We start from the raw sequence: 25,934 nt of genomic DNA, 5'->3' as shown, positions 1-25,934 counted from the left end.
TTATTGAACGACTTTCAAAACGCATGCCATACTTTGAGGCAAATCATACTTACGCCGTTCCGTTCATCAGTCCGAAAGGTTCGGTGTCTTCTATATGTGGGCTGTAAACGTCGTAGCACTGCGTAATGGCCTTTTTGAAGTCTGAGTGTACTTTGCATGAGTCGTTCCGGACCCGTAATTGCCTGATTCGAGGCGAGCCTAGAAGCCGGTTTTCGTATAGTATGTTCCGATCGTCGGGGTTTGTCTCCAGGTCGTTGTACCAGTTGTCCCAATACAAATTCTCGATTAGAACGTCTTTCGCGAACTGAAAGATAAAAAAAAAAAATTGTTTTAATTCGATATGAATAAAAATCATTTCTGTCTCCGATAAGGTATTTTTCAATACTCTTTGAAAAAATAAATAAAACTATATAAAAAAAAACACCATTACTACCATTATCAAAGTTGTAATATTCCCGAAGTTTTCTGCTCCATTCTATTTTAACTGTAAAAAAATTTGTTTCCAAGTTTTCTATTGAGAAAATAATAATATTTGTTGAATTCTCATCAATTATTAATACCTATGATTTCGGAACTATCAAATCCATAAGAACAAAGGAATTTAAAATGACCATTTCAATAAGAAAAGCATTGATAAAAAAAAAAAAATCTGAAGATTTTATGGTCATCATTAATTGTGAACAAATGCAGATTGATAATGCTCTCCAATACCAAATTAAGATAAAGAAGCAAAAGTATATGACATTATAAAAGTTTGGAATAGAAAATTCCAGGCACTCACTCTCTACATTATTATTTATTTACAATGTACCAACAATCAGAAAAAAATTATTATATTAACAGCTTAGAATGAAAGCATTTGTTTTGAGTAATTTAAATAAACTGTTCATTTTATATTATGTAGAATATATTTTACACAAAAATAACTAATGTCTTTCGCTGTATAAAACAATCTTCTTGGAGTGGTTCTTGCGTCATCAAAATATGAATCACTGACTAAGGTTTTGACAAGAAAATAGCCAGTGTTACTCACAAAATGGTAAAAAAATTATGATAATAATCTTTTGTGAATACTCACAAAATTTATTTTTTTACTTGTAGTGAATCTACCAACAACATTCCTAGATATACTATGTATCTAATTACCATAAAATGATTCACTGGGAACACCTACTGACTTTAAGAAATCACGGAAATTAGTTAAGTATTACTACTGCATGATATTAAGGCTTATTCAGAGTTCTACTGCATAAATTATATTTATACATTTTAGCAACATACTGCAGTTTCAAAACTGCAGGTTCAAAAGATGAATGATGTCACTTTTTTTTCAAATGTACCTTCCAAAAATCTGTCATTTGCGTCGATTCTCTCATGGATCCCGATCCATCTGCAAATGACGAATCCAAGAATAATTCGCTCATCACTTTCGTCTGGAAGTACATTGTGGGGCTCATCATTCCAAAGGTCACTGAAAAAATAAAATATGCATATATTCATGATGACTCACTCTGTAACAACAGTTACTCCCTTCCATCCTTAGAATTTAGCCATGCCATTTTTTAAATCTTTAAAGTAGTAACACAGATAATCCAAGCAATCTATATAAAAATTTCATCGATGAATTTCTCACTTAAAATAGAAATAAGCCCTTTCGGTGATTCTATTTTGCATTTTCCTCATAATAAGTTTTTAAAAATGTAGGTGTGCAATAAAAAAAAAACTTAAAAGAAATATTCTTGGAAATTTCCGAGCTTGTATTAATCATTTGGTATAAATTATGAAGTTAATTTTGCTCACATGGGTTATGTCAGTTTAGATTTAATTACATGGAAAATTGTTCAAATTATGAAATATGTTTTGATGCACTTAATTATAATAGCGAAGTCATTTATGACAAATAAAGATATTTAAAAAAAAAACTTGCTTAAGCAAATACCAAAATTATGTTTACTTAGATTTGTAGCCAATTTTTTATTATAAGTTATTTTTATAGCATAAGCATTCCAGTAAAAAAATTAAATAGTCAGTATCTTGTTGACTTTAGTAGGTTAAATAAAATTAATTTCACAATTATAATTCAACCTTTTAATATTTTATAGGGCTTTACTTTTTATATAAAAATCGCAGGCTAAATTTTAATATGTATTTATATTCATAACTTACATCCAAATACTTTTACAACAGAGAAAATTGCTATTTATATGTAAAGATAAAATATAATTTTTACGTTGTTTGAAACAAGAAAGTTTATAAAAAAAAAGCCATATTTACACTAAAAATACCAATTTTCGGCCATTGAGGTATTCTTAGCTACTTCACATGTAATAACAGAATTATGAAACAAGTACAACGGTAATGGAACAAATATTAATGAATATTGAAATTTGAAAGATTTTTGTGTATGAAAAGAACAGTATAATTCTGTTTACATAGTGTTAGAATATTGGAGAATTACATGTTTGTATTGAAATAAATAATATAAGTAATGGAAATGTTTTTAATATTCCACAGAGTTTCTCAAACTGTAAATGTATATCAGTACATATTTGGAGATGAATTAAGACTGTAACAACGAAATTAGATCGTTAATTATAATTTTGTAATAATAGTAAATAACTGTTAAATTCTCGACAGTTAAATTAAAATAGCTGTTAATTTCATAATTACTAAAATGTGTGATTTATAAAAACAAAATTTAATGTAGACATAAGAATAGCATTGTTGAAGCAGTGTAGTTCACATAAGTCAATTTTTTTCGTGCAAAAAAAATGCATTTTTTTATTTACGCTAGTCTAATTTATAAAAAAATTTAAAAAATTCTATTTGAAATTTAAAAATTGTGTTCCAAATTTATAATTATTTTTTATTTATATACGGTAACCCAACTTACGAATGAATTTATACTGAAAAATTTCTCTGATTATATCATATCAAGTAAAACAAAAGCAAAGAAAAAACGTTAATAATTTCTCACTATAATTCAATATTAAAATGAAAGTTCAAGAAATATGCTCAATCATCACTTCTTACAAAATTAAAAACAACAAGAAAATAGGACAATAATTTTAAAAAATCAAAATCAAGATTGAAAATTCACTTTCACTATGCATTCCTTGACTTAAATAGATAATCAACTGTTTAAAGAAATTGCTTTGCTGGCTATTATGAAAGCAATGAAGATTCGTATTTGGGTCTCATTTTTATTATTATTTGAAATTTAGAGATCATATTTCAAATTTATAATTATGTTTTAAACAATTCTAATTACATCAATTTATTTTAAAATTATAAACTAAAAAAATAACTCCTACTAAACCAAATAAGATAAGACTTTCTTCCTATAATGTAATATTAAAATCAAACGAGTTAAATCGTGTTCAATCATTTCTTCTTTCAAAAATAAAAGCGAAAAAACCCCATCCTAAGTGGCAAGTGTAGTTTGAATTTCATATATTTTACTAAGGAAAGAATGGATTTTCACTTTCACAGTAGATTCTGTGACCCAAATAGATAATCACCTGCTTAAAAAATCTGCTTTATCGTCTGTTGTGAAAGCTATCAAAATTCATTTTAAAAAGTTATGATTTCGTGATTAGACTTAACCCAAACTTTTTTTTTCCATCCTTCTGTTCAGGACGTTAACACCACGTTCGACATCCAAGTTTTTATTTAATGAATTCACAAGCTGTCTGAAGAATGACGCCATCACGAACATAAAAGAATAATTTTTTTGTTCTTTCATAAAACAGAAGAAGCAGACAGATTATCGAACAAGTTTTTATAAATTGTTATTCAAATCGTCTGCACTTGCATCATACTTAAATACTTGGAAAACGGGAATGAATGAAACAATGCCATCGCGTTGAAGATCACGTCTTTGAAGTATACGTACGTTTTACAGCGGCTACCGTATAAGAAGTGTTAAATTACGAGGAATGAATGGGTTTGACATTTGAAAGGATCATGTGAAAGTATGTATGCCATGCTTGCAACCACGTTTTAACAATAGTTCAAAAAGGCAAGTAAAAAAGTAAATTCTTAAAGTGACTTCTGAAAGTGAATTCTGAAACAAATGAATTAAATAGATATTTCTTTAATTTTAGCATCTGTTTTTTTCAATGCATATAATAAAGCTATTTTTAAAATCAATGCAATTCATACGGCGAGGGGGAAAAAGTTTCTATATGATGCAAGCATCGATGAAATGCAGTATATTTTTCGATCCGATTTTGATAAAAAAAACGTACACTATTTTAATTAAATATCTTCAAAGTACAAAGTTATATAAATAAAAAAAAAGAGAGTGATCGACCACACAGCCACTCAAATCGAGGCGAAATTAATTTTAAATTTCATGTCTATCATGGTTTATTGAACTTGTACATTATTTTCTTAGATACTCAAGCAGGGCTACAGCCATTATTTTTGTAATGTATCTTTATTTCAATAATTCGCCATTAATTTACAAACATCGACCTCCGTTCTAAAAGTTTTAGTTTTAAAGCCGATAACCATAATAACCACATTCAATGAATACTTTATTGCAATTTCAGGTTGTGACAGCAATTATGAACTGAAGTCATCGCGGCAATTTGTGTAACAGCAATAACTTAAAAATCAGTTCTAAATGATGAACCCCAGAATACTTGGCGGAACATTTTGTAATATAACGATATAACGTATATTACAAAAAGATATAACGTATACTTTTGTAATTTATAATAATCCCTAAAGAATAAATTTATACACCCAGAGTTATTCAACACAATTGTATCAATTATAAATGACTTTAACTTCCCTGTAAACACCGAAGAGGAGGAAAGAAAATTTAAAACAATACATGAGGAAATTTAAAATTTTGTTTGTGTGAGTAATAATTGTCCTTTGAGATACAGGGTACAATTAAATTTCTACATTTTTCAAAACAAAACAAACAAAAAGATGCTGTTGTTCCTAGAGGAATCGCAGTTATTTTAAAGTCTAATCTAAGAACTTCTGACAATAACTAAAAAGAAAATTCATAAAGTGCTGCATCAGCGCCATTTTTTGAATTTATTTTACTGATAATATTCACAATCCATACTCACTTATAGATAAGAGCACCAAGAAGACGATGTAAGTAAACAGTTCCCGTAAGGTTACTTTCACATACCAATCCTTATCATCGGCATCTCCTTTCATCTGGCGAGTCGCCCAGAGACCTGATAAACGAAAAAAGTTGCATGAAAATTTCCCTTTAGCACAAATCATTACGACTACGGCACATTCTACCTGGTACAGTGTATGCAAGTAAGTGTTCAAAGACAACTGATAACACTTTCCGATGAAAGACACCAGGTCTTATCTAAGATAAATCGAAGACGATGTGAAATCAATCCTCTAAAATACCCAAGATTTCAGTTAATTGTGTAATATAATCTCATCGATTTCGACTGTTATTTTGAAATAAGAATTATGAACCATTTTTTTAATGTTATAATGAAAAATTCGTTGTGATGGACCCAGAATATGTTGAGTATTTTATAATTTCTCTGTGACAGTCCTTTAATAATAATAAAGAAGGATTTGTATCTGTGTCTGTCTCTTGACGCCTTACAGGACTCTTTATTTCGAGTAATCCAATTTCGCATAAATATATGATGAAGGTAGGGAAAGGTAAATATTGGATCAATTTTTTAAAATTTTAATTAACTAAAAATTAAATGAAAGTTTGTCTTTTCCCCGTGATTTTAATTACAGGATATACAATCTAGGCAAAAATGCCTCGAAACCTGGCAAATTTAAAGAGTTAGAATCTTTGAGCTCAGTTTTTTTTGCTTTAATTTTATTTGATTTTCAAAAGCCGTGTATTTTAAATAATCTAATTAAAATAAAGTACCGTTTAAATTTCAAGACATTATTCGTAAGTGCTTTCGATGTAGCACTAACAGATCAATGTGGCCCACTTTATTTTGCAATTTACTGGTTGATTCATAAGTCACAAGGGAAATAATGTATTAGAATGTTTAACTTTTTTTTCATTATTTCTGTTATAATTTTGTTTACAATTACTTTCATATTCAAATTTTTAAATATACTAGTTACTAAAGTCGATTCTCTTGAAGTTGATCAGTATGAATATTTTGCTATGACAGTTTGACAAAATATTTATTACTTAAAAACAGCTTGTATACGGTTTAAATTAAAATTATTAAAATATCTGGGTTTGGAAGTTATACGAACATCGAGTTTTACAGATCCTTTACAAGGCTTGAATCCTCCAAATGTCAAGGGGAATGTATAAGAAATGTGTGATATAAGAAAAAGTATATTTTTTTATATAAGATTTTTATTGAAATATAGACAAAACATGCCGTTATATATTTAATCTACGCATTATTTTTACATAAATCACAAAAGTTTTCTGCAGTTGCTGAAATTTTAGTAAATACTCATGATTTTTGCAGTATTATAGGGAAGATTACATGGCGCCCAAGGCATAGTATTTTATTTTTTTATTTGCGCATCAATGATATTTGGTTTTAAAAAGTAACATAAGCACACAAACATTTTGTTTTCATGCCATCATTTTACATTGGTGCCGGATAGGATATAGGCACAGCGACCTGATAGTAAATGGGGTATAAAAGCGTCTTAGTCAATCTTAGTATGTTTGTGTCACAATGTGGCACCTAGTCAAATAAGGGTACAAAAATGGCACCTAATTCTCTGTAGCAATTCTTCTTGCTAACGCCAATATTGACAACTAGGAACGAAAAAAAAATATTTTTTACTTTCTGTGTGAGGGTATATATATATATATATATATATATATATATATATATATATATATATATGCTGAAAGGAAAGAGAACCATCTCAGTAGCAAGCAGTAAAATGTAGTACAGAAATAAATTTCCAAAACACACAAGAATAAAAAGAATTCTTTAAATAGAATAAATTATACGTTAAAAATTACCTCTCCCCCCCAAAAAAAAATCAACCTCAATCATAGAAACCTTCTCTAGATTTACCAAAGAAATGATTAAAATATTTTAGACAGTGATGGAATTTTTCAGTCTATATTTGAGAATCCATCATTACGTTCAGGATTAACTGTTAATTTAGTTTCTAATACAGCGTCAATTTGTTTGTAATGATATTAATTAATGAATCAATTAATTAAGTGTAATAACATATCGCATGCATCATCTAATACTGTCAACCTGAGTCATAATTCACTATAAGTAAATTGGTTCAAGGGTTAGCAGTTTCCGGATCTGCCAATCCTTGACGTGAAACATTAGCTGTAGGAAGGAAGACAACTTTGACGGCCGGATTTCAGTAATGAAGATGAAACCGTTAATCTTTAATTCAATGAGTCATATCCTAACGAATAATTTCCTGACTGCATTCTGCACAATTTGCTGTAAGTAATAACTTTAAAAGCAAACGCAACCTGCATGTCAACAAAGGTATAGTAAAAGCATCAATGGGAAATGTCGCCGTCAATTTCCTGTCATCTTGCTAAAAGCTCAGGTGAAGAATCAGAACGTGGTATCTCAATATACAGATCGCGACCCTACGGTGGGTGGCGCAAAACAAAAGAATTTTTTCTAAAACCAGCAGAAGTGTTATCCTCGAAACTTTCTCGCATGCTTTAATAAATATATATTTGTGTATTGTTAACCGTTTGCCATTGGTGAACAACAATTACAAAAGAAGTCACTAGAGTGCGATTTTTGGCAATTAATCGCTGGGTTCAGATCATAAAGTTCAGATCACTTCGATGTAAATTAAGTAAAAATGTATTCATATGATTATTTAGCAAGCAGTGAAGGATTTCCGACAAGCAAGGTGGGCAAGAGAGATACTGCATGCCGTGAGACAAAAAAAAAAAAAAAAAAAAAAAAAATGTTATTAATCTATTTACATAATAAAGAAATTTGCAAAAAATACACACTCTATGAATTATAAAATATTAAAATAATATCAACATTTTATCAAGTATGATTGGTCAAGTTTTATCTATTTCACTTCAATATTACAGAATTTAAAAATAACAAGTGTCTACTTAAATATAATTGTGTGAATGCCGTGCAGTCATGACTCGTAATTTATGTATAAAAAAGTAAATGTTTGTATGCGTTTGTGGCGGCCTTACAAATCTATCTATGCAGAGTCATGAAATTTGGCAAACTGCTAATTTCTTTATTATGTAAGTTTGAAAAATTTAATGCATAAAAATTTTTATTTAGTATTTTGTGTTGCTTTGGGTGATTTTTTTCTGTCTTTAGTTCCTCTTGTAGAAGGGAAAAGAAGTCAGTGCACCATCAACTGTCGTTCTGAAGTTTTTTTTTCTCCTTTTGCTCACTAGCATAATTTACAGAATTTAAAATTTTTAGTAAAATAAAAATATTTAATGAAAAAAAATTAAAATTTCTTTAACCAAGTTTCTAATTTTGCTTTGATTTTCATATCTTTTTAAGTAATTAATCGAACATTTTTCTTTAATCAAAACAATCAAAAACAATTAAAACAATTAATTAATTAACAATTAAATTTAACAATTAAAACAATCAAAACATTTTTTTCATTAATTTTATTTTTTATTTTTAATCTTTTATGATTAATTTTTTCCGCATATACGAGAGTAGAATTTTCTCTCTCCTTTAAAAAGATCCTGCGCAATGCAAAAATACTGTACTCAGCAAAGAAGGAGGGGTGGAACCGAAATGCTGAAATGTAAGTACATAGAGAGAAAGGCCGAAGGAAATACAAGAAATATTGTATACAGCTAGGATTTTCACAGAGCTTTATCAAACAGAACGTATATCAAAGATATTTGTAGAACAAAATACAAATATCTTTCATTATACGTAGAGCATATGCTTAAATAGGGAAACAGAAAACATTTTTCTCGTGACAAACTAAACACTCAAGAATGTTGCTGATAAACATTTGGAAAATTCTTTATTTTAATTTTAAGTGTGCAATACATTGAAATTCGACAAAACAAACTAAAAAAAGAAATGAAATGCGCCGTATTTGTATGATGTGACTTCAAAATTAAAGCTAATTAACTTGAAAATTTCTTCTCTTTTTCTTTTAGGTTGATTTTGAAAATGTATGATTTTCATATAAAATATGTTTGACTTTGTCCTTTGAAATATATTGGTCCCTTTGAAATCATTTAAAATTTCATTCGATTTTCAAAAATAATGATTTATTGGTACTAAATTTAAATCACATAACTTCAATTTTAAATCATTCTATTGGATGGTTTTAATTCAAAATAAATATAATATCAGATAAGCATCATTTCTACTAGAAAATTAATTATTTTAAGCAACATACAAAGATTTTATTTCATCAATTTAAACTGAATCGCCTCCCCATTTCAGGAAGGAAAGATGGGGGGGGGATAAACCTACAAGAATCACACAAATTATTTTTACAAGATTTAAATTCTGATTGCATCGTTTAAGTAAGTATTTTAATTTCATTTTTTTTCTTTATTTTTAGACAATTTTTATTCATAATAGTTTGTTTCAATTTTTATCTGCGTACGATTTATTGTTTGAAGAAAAATAAACATGTTAAAAACTATTATCACTTTCTTTTTATTTCATTTTGATAATTTTATTTTATGATACGGTTGTTTTGATTTCTCTGACATTCATCATATTATGGACAACTCCCTGAGGGTTCTGCAAGTTAATAGATATAAACGCCTTCACAAAATTATTAAAATGCAAGAATTAATTTTTAAAAAATAAATCATTAACTCGATGATTGAGTTAAAAAATATACAAAATGCAGAACTAACTGGATTAGTTTATTTAAAGCAGAAGAGCTTCATAATTTGCACTGCAAAGGGCCTCAAAATGCCTATATCCGTAACTATTAGCAAATAACTGCAGGATAAAAAACTTCTTTCTTTGTAATTATTAGGTTAAAAAAAACACAGCTCAACTTTTTTAGAACCGATTATATTTTCTGTAACAAGGTTCGTCTTGGTTCAGTTACAATAAAAACCTCCCTCCACAAGAAGGTCGAGGTGACCTTTTCAAAATGACGAATTCCTCCACCATTACGAGAATGAAAAGGTAAAAGAAACAAATTAGCTAAAAACCGAACATCAGAAACATGGGTTTTATCAGGCGTAATCATTGGGTTTTCATTACGCGGAAATAACCCGCATCGTTCATCGTTGCCATACCACGGACCCAAAAGCTTGATATTTACACGCCCAGATTTTAATATTTCACGGCTCAATCTCCCAAATGGGACCGGTTGCGGTCCACGGGTCCTTGTCCCTATGGAGACCACCCCAACAAGACCGGACATACCTGCTGATGCGAATCAAGTAGCCGTAACGATGTTTCTGGGCTGTGATTGTCCATAAAGAGTTGCGCAATTTGGACGTTTTAAGATCATTAAATGCAAGAATTGTTAGTACAAAGGGAACATCTGACCATGGAGATGTAAGAGATTGACTTTATTTGAGTAATATATCATGTCCTATGTATACATCTGTCTAATAAGACTTATCATTTGGATTGCAATAAAAGAAATTAAACTATCGATGCATGAGATCAGTTTGGCCATACATGGAAAAGCGAGTAACGATAAAAAGCTGCAAAAATAATATCGATATTAATATAAACTGAATGAATATCGATATAAATAATATTTAATCATCGTTAAAGAGCAATTTGGGCATATAAATTACAAATTGTAAATGTTATAACGGTGAAGTTGATTTTAGGAAATTGCTATAAAGAATCAAATGCCGATTTATTTAATAAATACGGAAAAAGGTAAAGAGGTCCAAGAAAAAAATATTTTTACCAGATGCTTTCTATTTTCTTTATTTATTATTATTATTTACATCATTTATTTACAGATTTCATAATGACTTTCTTAGGGGCTTCACTTGACATTCTTAGGGGTCATCATTATTTCCTTTACCATGACAGAAAATAGTTGCGTTATGAATTAGAGCAGCAATATGGGTCTCAAAAAATATATGCTTATTTTCAATTACAATGGTATAAAAAACTAATAAAAGTACAATCGGTAAGTTCCTCAAAATTAAAACCAATATATTCAAATGTAACATTTTGTCAATTATCGTAAGTGTTCAAATTATTGTCCAGCAGTTTCTAATAAAACCAAACAACGGAACGCAAATAGAATTGAAAACGTGGATTCTATTTCAATGGATGCTCTCAGTTTGATGACATAGGGGAAAGATCTGGCGAATGCGGAGGAAGTTCAATGCTATCTATTCACATTAAACATCTGTTCAACAAAATTTCATCAAAGTGATTCCTCATGTTTCCAAAGAAAATGATCCATCTTGCTGGAAATAGCATTCCTCTTTTTCAAATATTTCTTGAGATTGTAGCTTAACCCTTTAAAGGGGCATTTTTTTCTAGTCATATTATGTTAAAATATTTTTAGGCTTGAAATTAGAATAAGAAAAGGGATTCATTTAGCTTATTAGATAAATTTAATTTGATTCATTAATTAATTTGGTTCATTAATAATTAAGTAACTAATCAAGACATATCATTTTGTCTGAGATAAAGAACTGAAGCATCTGAGTTTCTGATTTATTAAAAAAATTTGTCAGAACTTATGCCAACCTACATAATTTCATACAAAGATTGATAAATTTGGTGGGAAGCATACTTCCCACGGCCCTAGAAAGGGGTAACAGTATCTTATTGAACGTTTATATAAATATTATCAATTATAGTATGTCGATGATCCAATATATCCAAATGTTCATAAACTATCATGAATAGTTAACACCTGATAAACTCATATGTATTTTACCATTGCACGAGGATTATCAGTTGCCTAGTAGCTATAATTTTAAGAAATAATTAAGCCATTTTTTATGAAAAAACTTTGTTCATCACTCACTTTAATGAAAACAAATTTTAAAAGCAAAAATGGGGAGCTGCTGTATTAATTCATGATAGATATATACTAAAATAAAAGTTCTGATAGTTAACTTTGTATTAACTAATTTGAGTTATGGTACATTTACCTCTGCATTAATTCTTTATGCAACAGTTACTGAAAGTGAGGATACACTTTTTTATATTTTTTTAAGATTCTGCAGATTTTTATATTTCTTTAAATAAGCATCAAGAAAATCATGAAACGATAGCTATATAAATCCTGCTTTTATTATATATTAACCACTCTTGGCGAACAGTTGGTCTGCTAGGGAATACTGGTTGTGTTCAATTTCAGTTAAATTTCTTGTGCATAACTTGTTCACTATTCCAGCATGAAACCTTTTTAAGCCACAAAATGAGATACACATTAAAGCCATGTTATTTTATAATCTTATATCTATCTATTAGACCTTTGCACTCGGATGGTGTCTCTCACTCACCATTCAAGATGGTACATCATTTTGACGTTTTATTTATTTATTTTTTGATTTTGATTGTTAAAAATACCTACAGAATGGTAAAAAGATGTAGATTAAGTTTTCAAAGAAATTTGACTTAAAACTATTATGTATATTTATTTTTCAGAGCAATAAATAAATCTTAATATTAGGTGAACAATTATGCATCGAATTACTTTCACTACTGCAAAGCGTTAAATTTAAAGTCAATGTGAACATCTTAATGAAGTCAAATCCCATGACATCATATTGCTATTAAAAACATAACAGTCCGTTTCATATATTTTCTAGGTTTTGTAGTAATGTAACTTCACTTTCTTATTCTCATTAAACAACATATGTATTAAATAGAATACTGGCGTCCTTGCATAGGGGTAGCTCATCTTCCTCGTGATCTGGGCGTCCCGGGTTCGAATCCCGGTTCGGGCGTGGCTGTTCTTCATCTGTGTTCTATTTTTGAGGTGTGTGAATGTACCCCCCTGTAAAAAGGGGTTGTGCAAGTGAATGTGTGAGTTTCATCTTCATATGAGCTAGAAGTCAGACTTCTACCCTCGGGTGCTCAGGGGTCTTTGCCCTCAGAAGCTACTGCACCCCCTTTCCGTGGTAACGCGGAGACGACATCATCAGCATCATTAAATAGAATCCGTCTTTCATAGCTTTCAACAATGGAAGTAAATAGCAGGATTAAATCTTTCATGAAAAATATTGATAAACCAAAGGCAGATCTATTCTTGAAAATTAAGCAAAAAAAATTTACATTACAATAAAGCTGATATTATTAAAAAGACATTTTTTTTTAATTAAAAAGTTAAAATCAATTTCATGCATTAATATCTTCTAGAGTTATTGAAGGGAAAAGCCAAAATATTAAGTAATTTTTAATTAATTAAAATTCTAACTAAAATTAATTCGACAGTTGGTGACAGTTCATTTTTCCATTTACACCATTGACACCATTTTTCACCATCTTAAGTATATCTATGCCGAATTTGGGAATTTTAAATCAAATGGTCTATCCTATAGATCGCCAAAACACCTACAGACACACATTCCCCTCCTGTATGATTAGTAGAAATAGAAATCATATTTATTAGAGCCCTAATGTATGTTTGACAATTCATGGAGACAACCGAAGGGATCTCTTCCTTGTTTTGGAATCTATTCTGATGCATTTCCTATTTGAACAGGAACTGTCGCCAAAAGAAAACCAGGGTAAAAAAAATGGAACATATTTTACTGTTTAAATTGTTCACTTTTTTGAATAAAGAAACTCAAATATTGAAAAAAAAAATGCATCGCATGTTTAATATCAAGAATAAAGAAAAATACCCAGGACATTTTTTGAATAAAAATTCCCAAGATCATATCCATTATCCTCTTAATCGTAACCATTCTAGAGGAAAAAAAATCATAACGTAGGCTGCACAAAAAATTTATGATAGCCTATAATTTTGCTTAGTAGTAATTTGAAAACTCCAACAATGCTTAAAGACAGACAAGAAAAAAATGTTGTCTAGAAGAAATTAGTTTTTAAAAATGTATTTACTGGGTCACCTACATTAACACTGCAATTTGTTACGATACGTAGTTGTTTAGATACTTATGATAGGCAGCTAATGTATGGAGGGAAAAAAAAAACCCCTACTACTTTGAAAATTTCACGATTATCTACAGAACATTTCACAAGACAGTACAGAAAAAGAATAATTTTTTTTCAATGGCGGGAAGGAAACGGAATCATGTGTATGTTAATGAAAGCCGTGCTGGATTTCGAATGTCAAAATCAATAAATTAATTTGAAAAAAATTCAACTTTAGAAATGCAATTAACATTCACCTTTCTTTTCAATTCCATGTCTTGTCAGAAAACATTTTGATCTATTCCAATGCTTCAGTTCGTTAAAAAATATATAATTCTTTAAACGCACATTTTTCAAAACTTCTTTATGAAATAAAAACTGATTTTTTTTTTTTTTTGATAAAAAGACCTTTTAGCAAATTTTACTCGTTTATTGGCTTATTTTGACCATATATGTGAATGGTTAGACAGATAGTTATTATCTAAATTGGCGCATTTTTATAGTGTTTAAATACAATAGGGCAAATGTCGTTTTTACACAAATGTGTTTACATACACAGGGCTGTTTTTTCGTACGTAATTCTGGTTTAAAATCAGATTTAAGCCTACCTTCAATTAAATTTAATTTATTTATCCATTTCTTCACAATCTCACTCTTACAAGGGCAATAACGCGTGCAATTTTTTTAGAACACACCTGCAGAAAAACTCATCCAATATTCTTTTTAAAAAAATTACAAAAAAAGAAGAAATCTGATGATTTTGTTTTGCGTCTTGTCGATATTTCGATGAATACATTTCATGAACGATTAGCAATTTATATGTAAATAGATGTGCTGTCTATATATGTATTTGTGATGTGTAAAAGAAATGTACGTAAATTTTTAAAACAGATTTTGCAATGATTCGATCAAGCATCTGCCTTTATCTCACTTTAAACATGGTGGATAAAAAAAACATTAAATTTTCTCTTTTAATTTAATCCATTCTCCAAAAATGTATCTTCTGTCTATTTTAAGACCAGAAATGTGTTTTTTTTTTTCGATTATTACGATTTCAAATTCTACTTAGCAGGAGAAAGTAAAAAAGTAGCTTAAATAAAAGTAGCTTTGTTAACATTTTGCCTCGGGTCTCACACGTTTTCAGGGTTAGTCGAGTCATTTTCGCCTATGACTCACGACTGCTCTAACCACAAATAATGTTTTCAATTACTATGCATCTCATGCTGAACCCGCATTCGCTAAATACATTGCCCTGAATTTTCAGAGAAGACGCAACACCTGCCATCGCAGCAGATGAGCCCACGCGAATGTAACCTAGAAATACTTATTTGATGCTAACGTAAGGCAAAAGAAAAACATTGGGGAGCAAAACATATATCACTTATAACAGGAAAGAAATTAAATAACTAAGTAGATGTCACAAATCTAGACGATTTTTACAACGGATGGATTTGGGAAAAAATTAAAGGCTTATTAAAGGAAAATTCAATATTTTTGTTAAAGCGAAAAGAAAAAAGATATGCGATGAGAACATCTGAAATATACATACAGAATCTCTATCTCTTCCAATAATAAAAGAGAGTATATATGTGTATGTGTATTTGTGTGCATATTGGTGCTCTACAGGTCAACCCTTTTGACCTTCAACTACCGAAACTGATATAAATATATCTTGGATGATGGAAATGTGTATTTCAGAGCGATACTTTTTGAAACTTTAAATACAATTTTTATCAATTAAAAATTAAGCGTAAATTTTATATTTTACTACGTTAACTTTTAAAAACTTTATTGAAAAAATATAATTTTAATTAAAAATTAATATTTCTAACTTCAAAAGATAAATTCAAATTTTAATTAAAAAATTAAATTTAAAAATTATATTTTTAATGATACTGATTTATTTGTATTGCAATTTATTTTAAATTTTTACACTTTTTAAAAAAATGCTATTTTGTATAATTTTCAATAATACTTGTATATTTCGCTGTAGCAAAAAAATTCAAACCACTTTCATTGTTTTATCTAATATTTAATAGCGTCAAGGATTTTTTCATTATTATTATTCTTAAAATAGAAGATTCTGTTTTATCATCTGTGCTGTTTATATGAAAGATACGAAAGAAAAATTAAAACACTGTGAAAGTTGACTTGCAAATAGACGGTAGATAATCCGCATAGTTACATTTTTAACGGCACTACGATCCATGAGAACAAGCGCAATATAATTGAAATAAAATGTCTCTAAAATCTATAACATTTTGATGTTTAAAATCACCTTTTTTTGAGGAAATCCTGAATGTAAAAATAATGCATAAGAGATTTAATGAAAATAAAGCATAGTGAATTTTCTTGATGAATCAATTATTAGGCAAAGGCGGCTAGAATAATAATATATAAAATTATTATGACATGGAAATGAAACTACAAGACTAAAATATGTTAACTATATTCTATGCATAATAAACGATGAAAATGAGAATTCGTCAAAAATTAGTTCTTAAAAATTAAATCAATATGCAAGTATTTCTAAAAAGGCAATATAAACTATTTAATTTTGAACATTTTAATTAAAGGTAATAAATCTATGACATTCTTTTAATTTGGTACGCAATATCAAATAGGATATTTCGCTTAATCAGGGACGTCCAGTCATTTTATATAAATTAAATAAAAATTAGATCCTTTGTATAACAGCTTATATTTACAAATATTATTTAAAAAATTTATAGGTTCGCATAAGTTTATAAAATTATAAATGAATACTATATCACAGTTTATAAAATTATTTTGGAATATTATTTCAGGTTTTTTTTTATTTTATAAAAAAAATGTGCATTTTTAAATAAAAGTATTTGAAATTTCTAAGCTAGACTCATTTTTCCATATGTCATATAGTGTTATCGAAGGTGAAAATTATATCTTAAAATAGTGATATTCTTTCTAGGGATACACGCAGTGGTAGTTTATCAATTCGTAAAAGATTAGTGTAGAAAAAGGCATTAAGAAAATTGTCTTTTAAATTCTAAGACAACATATTATATTCAACAAAATTAAATAAGCAAGGTTTAATGTGCACCTATAACTTTCTCCACTTCCACTGAACACACGAAAGCTTTTTCAAAAAGTACTCCAAAAATAAAAATAAAAATATTTGTGGAGCATCTTTCTATAAAATAAATGATTAATCACAAAAAAGATTTTTTTTTTTAAGAAAGTAGTATGAGTGGTCTTCCCGAAACTTTCCCCCATACTCTTTAATAATAATGTTACAAATTTGTAATGTTGCTTCCCAGCGCAGTTAGTTGTATCGTAAGGAAGACAATTTTACAAATAGCTCTGCAGGATGCTGAACGAATACCAGATCAATGCCCTTGGAATCACCGACACTTTTACCAGCGAAATAGAAGATTCCAGAATCTACAGGAATTTTGGCGATAGGCCCGTTAGGATGAGAGTTATGTAGATCTTTCTTGATTTTCTTCGATTTGTCATTAAAAATATATAAAAAAAGCGGGAGACAGAGCTGAAGTCGGTTGAGAATTGATATAACACTGAATTGTGAGCTGAGTAGCCAATTTGTATTCAGTTTGTCGACGAGTAGTGTGATTCATGGGAAGATGAGTCGAGAAAGAATAGTTACGTTCTCTCTGAACGCTTTGTGCTGTTGCGATTATTTATTATCGATTGGCTGCTTGTGAGCTGATGTTTATTGTAAATGCTGTTCTTATGTATGCTTTGACTGTTTTTGTTGTCTGTGTGTAGGTGTTTTCGTGTTCAATAAACATCTTTCTTTGTTACTAAATCTGTTATACTGCTTCACTGTACACCCATTACACTGGACCTGTTAATTTTGCAGAATTTGGAAAATTTCCATAACAATAATGTTATTTCCTTCCATTCCAAGATTATGTTTATTATTTAATCAGAATATTGAAGGTATAAAATTAGCAATAATTACATAAATGCAATAAAATAGATAAAAACTTGAAGAATTACACTTGAAAACGTTTTTATAATATCTTAATCCCGTAGAATTTGTGCATTTTTTTTAATAAATTTATTAGGCGACTAGATTAATAACATCTTTTAATCGACCTGGAAGCCCAGCGACCTTTGGTTGCTCGTAGACTAGTCTATCTAATTGGAAATCCGCCACAGATGATATTTATTCGTAAAACAAGTGTTTATCGCATTTTCAACTGTGTGTGTGTGTGCAAGTGATAATTTCATTCTTAACGATTTCCGATCTTCTGGGAATTTCTTTTCAAGTAAAAATTGATTAAGTATTTTGTTTCTTATTTACGTTATTTTTCTTAAGGGGAAAAAAAAAATTAACGGTCACTTTTTAAAAATAATAGGTATGCATAGGTTTTCGACTCAAAAATGTTTCTTCTGCATATGGAAATTTTATTTCGCATATTTTCTATAGAAAGTCCAAGATTTAAAAAAAAAAAAAAAAAAAATTGAAACTATACAGATTTTTAAAACATGGAAGTTCCACTGTAGAATATATAACAATACTCATTAAATAAATATATGGTAGCATTTTAAAAAACGAGCAGCCATAATAATTCAAGTATGTAAAGGTAAATAGAAACTTCATACAATTGCTTTTCATCTGAGATTTAGTAAAGCTTCGAGTCAAATCGTAAAGAATGTAGCTTTCCCCCCTCCCCCCATTAAATAGGGGCGAATTTTTAGAATATTGTAAAAAGTGACTCACTGTTGGTGATTTATGGTTATTTACCTAAATTATTAAGCAATTTTGTAGGAAAAAAAACAGTTGAATTATTTGCTGTTATATTTCTGAGTAATTTTACAAATGCAAACAAAATGACTTTACGATGTAAAGGAAAAATAAAAATGTTTGGACAAAGCGAGAGGGAGAGAGAGAAAGACAGCGAGAAAAGGAGCTTGATCAGAAAGGAAAAGGGTTGGAGTGGTATTTTCGCGAAACTTTCTTGTATACTCTCCAATAAAAGTCTCATCCCCCTCCTCTCAAAAATAAATAAATAAATAAAATTTTAAAAAAAAGCAGATTTTACTAAGGCTGTGAATGTGTTGAATAGCATTGGAGAATAACAAGTATAAAATATAGATCTTTTACATAAATGTAGCATTTTTACTGGAACTATCTTACAATTATGTATTTTGAATGCATTTTTCAGATTAATTAAAACTAAATATTGACACGGAATTACAGATATACGTCACAAGATCAGAAATTTCATTCATTTAAGTCCTTGCGTTTACGAGTTACTGGGTTTACATGCGTGTGAAATTATAGACCGATAGACGATCAACCCTTTGAGAGGCTTGGTAGGAAATCTAATAAGAATTTACATTTCAGATACTAAACCTACGTAATAAATTTTATCAACCTAACTTTTTACATTTTGTAGTAATCAAGTTTTCAAAGTATCAAAATTTGCATCAAAAATACTGAGAATCAAAATTTGATTGAAATCTACATTTTTGTCTTAAATCCATATATCAAATTCAAAGCGATTTTGAGTTACTACGTTTACATATAAGTACGTAATAAATATGGTCTGAAACGTGGAAATTCCTCACAATCTCGAGTTTGACTTTTTTGACGTTTTTTTTACAATCTTTTTCTATACTTCGTATAAGATAAAGTAAAAATAAAACGAATTTCTTTATATAGTGGTTTAAAAAAAAAGTATTTTGCAAAAAATGAAAGTGAAACGGTATGAGGGTCCCAAAATGATAAGGAGAGCCTTCCCAATGTGTCAGGATGGCCGAGCGGTCTAAGGCGCTGCGTTCAGGTCGCAGTCCACTTCGGTGGGCGTGGGTTCGAATCCCACTTCTGACAAGCCATATTTTTCTTTTCATTTAAGGGAAATATAAATAATCAAATTCATACAATGCTGAAATTTATAATAGAAAGTTAAATATTTGGGAAGCTACAAATTTACTTTCCTTCGTAATTTTCGGCAAAAGCATATTAAATTTGTAAAAAAAAGTTTTATAGCTGACAACAAGCGAATTAATTTTAAGCGTTTGATTTCAACTGCTTATTTAAACGATTTAGTTACACTCATTTCTTTCTCTTACTTTTTTTCCTTTTTTTAGTTATTCGCATTTCTCAGGCTTTTTATATTATTTTTTTTTTGTTCGAAAAATTACGAGAAAGAAACCAACACAAATGACTCTTTCACTTCCGGACAGATGGCGCATAAACTCCTATTTGGACGAGGTACTGAACTTGGAATTATATTTAGTAAGATAAACGGGGTCGTTAAAATACACCTTGGTGATGTCCTTGAAAAAAGAAAAAGTTCCACGTAACACATTGTTAGTAAACTTTGTCGAAGGTTTTACTTCTCACCGCTTACTCACACAGACGCGCGTCGCGTTCGAAATTAAGATACTGGCACGCAGACAAGATAAACTCCTGGCGAAAATTGCAAGCCCAGCGTTCCTTGTGGCAAATTTAACATTTCCGCTTTCGACATAAGGTTACGTGTTTCGTAACTTTCTGTCAGGAAATACCACTGCGGAAAAAAAAGCTTCTTTTAATTATGAACTCATGAGAAACGATTCATCAGTTTTCGTGAAATGTTTTAACGCCTCTTCACTTTTTTTCTTTTATACATATATTTTGTTTAAAAAGAATGGCATGGAAAAAATGTCTGATAAATAAGATATTGTTTAAAATGCAATCATAACGCAGAAAAAATTAAAAACAATAAAAAAAAATACAGAAATAATATTATTTGCCGTGCTTTGAAAATTTTATTTAATACCATCATGTTATTTTTTCAATAACGGCTTGTAATTTTCCATTTTTTTATGAGAATTCATTCCAAAAGTGTGATCTTTCTGGCCACGCATCTGCCAAATTATGCACACGCGTACACAAACACACAGAGAGAGAGAGATTAGAGTTAAATGTCACGGACAATATTCTTTTGTTATAATACAATGATTCAATTTCATTTTTGAAACGAAACGACTGAAAATAACTAAAACTAGAAACTCTATTATGATTTATATATAATTTTTTTTAGTTTCATAAGATGGAAAACTTGTATGGCATTGCAATGCAGCATGTGTACTTATGTTCATTTTGACTGTACTAGATTCAAAACACAGACAGTTTATACAAAAACAAATAACTGTTTAAAAAAACCCTAAATATAAAGAATTAAATTTCAAAGTCAGCATTTCTGTTTTTATTTTTGAAAAAAACAAAGGAACTATTTGTTGAAAACAGCTGGAATTCAGGAAAACCTTATCTGTCATTTTCAGAATGGCTACTTCAAAATGTAGTCGAAATACTTTCCTTTCAGGATCATTAGTTTTAGTACTACATTTTTAATATTCGTATGCTTGAAAGAAACATAAATAACCGACGAAACCGCTCTTCTTTTTTTTTTTTTTAACCCGTTGTGCATATATATGGAATATGTATGGTACTGATTTGAAAAATGATTCATTATGTCTACAACCACGTCTGTTTCCTCTCCCCACCTCTCCTATTCAAGAAAAAATATTCAACTTTAGTAGCTAGTATTATTATCAAATACATGGCATTGAAAATTTTGTTTCAAAAAAGCAACACTATATTTCTTATCGAACCAGAAAACTAAAAAAGTTTTGTAACTGGTTCTTTGTAGGCGGGAATAATTCGATCGTTTACCATTTTCAGTAACGGTCATTTCTAACGAGCAAGCGTTTTTCACACATCACTAATAGGTCTAGGTGATCTCCACAAGGCCATGTGAAATATTTTTTTAATAGTAATTTGTCTTATAATTTCTTAATTTTTATTATCCTGAAATAAATGAGATGAAGTATGGCACAGAGCGTTGCAGTCTTTAAAACTTGGCTGGAACAAAAATCTAGTATCAACATATTTCAAACTAAGGTATTTGTATTAATTTAATATATCTACGAAAAGATTAAAAAAAGCATTAAATCATATGTTATATATTCTATTATTATTACCCAATTTCGTTAAAATTCAATACCGTGGAATAATTCCTGCAAATAACGTGGGGTAATTACATTTGATTTATTTTTCAGTTAAGAATACGGCCTGATTATCAAATAGACAAAGTAAGTAACCTTGCGATTTCGGAAGGTATCAAGGTTAATGTTTTTTTTTAAATATTTTTTCCCAAGTTATTTTATATAATGCATTCGTTTAATTCACAAGGAACATGCATTAACAATTATTCAAATTAAAATCAAGTATAAATTAAATTTTAAAATTTTATTCCAACAATATTTCTAGTTACCCTTTTTAAGTGTTTATTATGCTATTTTATAATGCTAAAAAATAAACTGCTTAAAACATAAAAAAAAAATGGTTGATTTTTGTAATTAAATAATATTTAAATGACGTAAAAAAGTTTTTTTTTTACTTTTACTTTTACTTTTTTTACCTTTTGTTTAAAATTACTTTTAAATTTTGAATCTTTTTTTATGCGCGAGATTTAAAACCAGCTAGTTTTCTGTAGTCAATAATAGTTAATAACTATCAAATATTGTTTTTATTTCAGTTGATCAAATTTTATTATTTAAAACTTCTTGTATAGAGATAAAATTAAAATTTAAAAGAAATGTTTAGTTTTGGAAACTCGGATTATAACATTTATTTTATCTAATGACCCTTAAAGGACATAATTCGAAATTGGTTAAGATGAGTTATTGCTATTAGTAAATTTTGTGATTATAGCATAAATACATGGTTTCCCAGAATTTTCCTGTAAATTTCATCATTTTTATTTCTTTTCCCAAAAGAATTCTAATGGGAGATGCATCCATATTTTTTCGCTTTTCAGAAAACATCCATTATTTCTGACACAATTTATCCTTAAAAACAAAACAAAAATTGCTAAAATATTTTATTAAAATAACCGATTTTAGCTTGCAGTTTTTTTTTTTTTCCATTCTTTTGAAATTTTTCAAAAAATGCACTTGTTAAAATCTCTAACCGGCAAGGACTTTAAGAGGAAACATTCCTGGTCAAATTAGGAGATATGATTTGTTAATAGTATTAAGGAAGAATTTCGAAGTACTGCTTTTATCTGTTTGCCGTCTGAAAATATGTTATACATTTCATTTCATGAATATGCTATTTTAAGTATGTTGCGTAAATTTTCACATCGGACCGTAGTGGTTGAGTTAAACATATTTGTTTTGAAAAGTAGCCGACAAGTGATAGCGCTACTGACACGCCAAGATCATAGCTAACAGCTGTTTACTTTCGCCAATCGGGTCAAACAAATATATCACTTTGTTTACTCAGCGTTTCGTAAAAACGAAAGAAAAAGTCCTTCGAATAAACTTAGAGGAATCTAAGCAAGAAAAATTTTTAACTGCCTTGATCGGCTTTGAAAGTAAAATATTGCCCATCTTCAACTGAACGATACCGTTTGTTATACAACCAGCACATTTGAACTTAAGCGGTTGCTTTGCACTCACCTAAACTATCAGAATTTCAATTCAAGCCATTGTTTGAAATTCAAACAATGGCTTCAAACAATTTTTGAATTATCACCATCAAATACGAGTGATATTGAACAGATAGAATTTGTAGATGGGCCTTCCAGCTCAAAAAGATTTGAAATGATGGAAGGTTATGATTTTTATTTCCCTATAATTTCAGACAAAAAAAGAATCATTTTAAGCGAATTAGAATCTTGTTAAAACAAACAACTTCTGTATTAAATTTTTTAATAGCTGCAATTATTTAGAATTTAAGGACTGATTTATTTAAGGACTCCATCCTTAACTTCGATAATTTCTAACATGATCTGCATTGCCAATTTTGAAAAAAAAGATGAAATAAAACTTTTCTACGTTGGCTTCTTTTTCCTAACTTTACAACAAGTAAACGGAAGTTTAACAGCTTGTGGAAACTAAATTAAGTAAAGGAGTACAACGATTTAGTAACATTATATAAAACTGATTAGCTTTAGAAAATTCCAGACGCTTTAGTTCTTTTAAAAATATTTATTATAATCTTTATTTTTAAAGCGAGAGTATGAGAGAGTTTTTTTTTTCTTCTTCTAAAATTTTAATTTAGATTGAACCATTCAGTTTTGAAAAGCAGCCGATAACTAATTTCTTCCTCTTAAAAGATGTTAATAATATTCTCAATAATTATTCTTAATGAAATTGATAATCGTCTGCCTTTAAATTTATCGTGTAGAGTTCTTAAGGATTTTTTCTAATATTTTCTGATGAATACAACTTCGTTTGCATTCTTGTTCTTCGACAACAAAAAGAATATTGTCATAAATATTTCATAAATTATTTTTTAAAATAAAATTTTAAAAAAGTTGCCAAAATATTTAAAAAAATAAAACAGAAAATCAAAAATTAGAATTGGAATAGTTTAAAGTCTTACTATTATCTTGCAACGAAATATTATAAATTTACTTATTTCAAAATAATTTAAGCTTATTCAATTTTTTTTTTTAAATCCAAGGTCCGTCGTTAAACTGTGGCACAATTATAAATCTGACCAAGAAGATTTCGCTCAGTAATTGGAGAGTAACAATTAATTCAAGTAAATGCAATTTCTTATTTTTATCATTAGATTCAATCTAACTTTTAAATTACCCTGAACGATTATCTAGGATAATTATTAAATTTCAAATTATCATTTGAAGCTCAGATAAAAAAGATATTTAACAAATGTACGGTGCTTAAATCTGATAAAAGTTGCGAATTACAAATTAGTGACAAATTCTCTCGATTACTGTAAATAATTTTAAGAGCAAAAATAGCAATTTGTTTTCTCTTTTTTTCGGTATCTTTTTGTTGAGAACACATTTTCACATACATAAATTACATATTCGATCACAATTATTTTTCATCGTTAATAAAGTGAAACCTTACAAAAAGTTAAATCTACCCGGGCGTCAACCGATGGCACATCAAAACTCGACGCTTAGTAAGTGAATGGAATTCTTAAACAATCATCGCTATTACAAAAAGGAAATGACATTACAAGAATAGTTACTTTATTAATCCAGAACTGCATAGATTTTTTAACGTAAAATGTTACTTAATTTAATTTAAACAGAAAGAACTGGTAGAGGAACATTTAAGGAAGGAAGGTGGTTTTTTCATTCATTGTATAATTTATGTTTAACTCTTCTGACCTCTATTTCCTTTTTATTATTATTATGGTACTTACTTTGCATTTATGTTTATTTTTTAACTGAGATGGCTCTGTTCATATTTATACAATGCCACACTTGCGTTTTGTATAAATCCAGAGTATTTTTGCTTAGTTTTGTCTGCTGTAGAAGTGTTTCAGGTGCTTTCTGAAACGAACTTTTGATTCAGACTTATTTTTTCTCCTCGTGTTGTTTCCAATTCTCTGAGACAAAGCTGGTTTCAGAGTATTCAGTGCCATTTGCGAAATTATTGTAGCGGCAGCCTTGTTCTTTTAGATATCGTATATTGATATTCCTCAATATGCTTAATCCTCAATAGGGTCAAATTATGTAAGTATTTAATTTCACTCGGCGTAGTGGTTTATTTAAAATACAATAAAAGGTATAAGAAAATCATATAGAGTTAAAAATAGTAGATGGCACACTTTTTTCATGTAAAGGTTTGGTTTGGTTTTATGGCACAAAGGCCAGATTTGGCCATTCTGGGCCAAACATTTGTTACGCATAATTTTCATATTAAAAATTAAAACATTGTAAGAAAGATACAGTTAAATCTGATGTAAAATGTGAATATCATTTAAAAAGGCAAAAATTTTTGAATGAAGGTTAACTCTATCATGCACTCAGTTCCGGTATTTTTGGTTACGCTCAGTTCTATTGTTTTCAAATCACGTCATATAACAAGCACGTATTTTCAAATATGTGATTAGGAATTGGCGCCCTCAACAAGCTGGACTCCCTGTGCAACTTAATAAGTTGCATCTTTACGATT

General features: G+C 29.1%; 1 protein-coding gene and 1 non-coding gene across 2 annotated transcripts in view; one reads left to right on the top strand and one right to left on the bottom strand.

Moving 5' to 3' along the window:
* Positions 1–25,934, bottom strand: part of LOC129963628 (polycystin-2-like) — a 65,174-nt gene that overhangs the window by 28,339 nt on the left and 10,901 nt on the right. The window contains exons 3-5 of the mRNA XM_056078109.1: positions 5,091–5,204; positions 1,341–1,471; positions 54–304 (exon numbers count right to left, since the gene is read on the bottom strand). Of these exons, the coding sequence (XP_055934084.1) occupies positions 54–304; positions 1,341–1,471; positions 5,091–5,204 (496 nt within the window). The remainder of the gene's footprint in view (positions 1–53; positions 305–1,340; positions 1,472–5,090; positions 5,205–25,934) is intronic.
* On the top strand, positions 19,753–19,836 carry Trnal-cag (transfer RNA leucine (anticodon CAG)). The gene has a single exon. It is a non-coding gene; the product is annotated as a tRNA-Leu (tRNA).

This window comes from Argiope bruennichi, chromosome 3 (genome assembly GCF_947563725.1).
Source record: "Argiope bruennichi chromosome 3, qqArgBrue1.1, whole genome shotgun sequence".
In the NCBI taxonomy this organism is placed as follows: Eukaryota; Metazoa; Arthropoda; class Arachnida; order Araneae; family Araneidae; genus Argiope; species Argiope bruennichi.
This window is presented reverse-complemented; position numbering and strand designations above follow the sequence as displayed.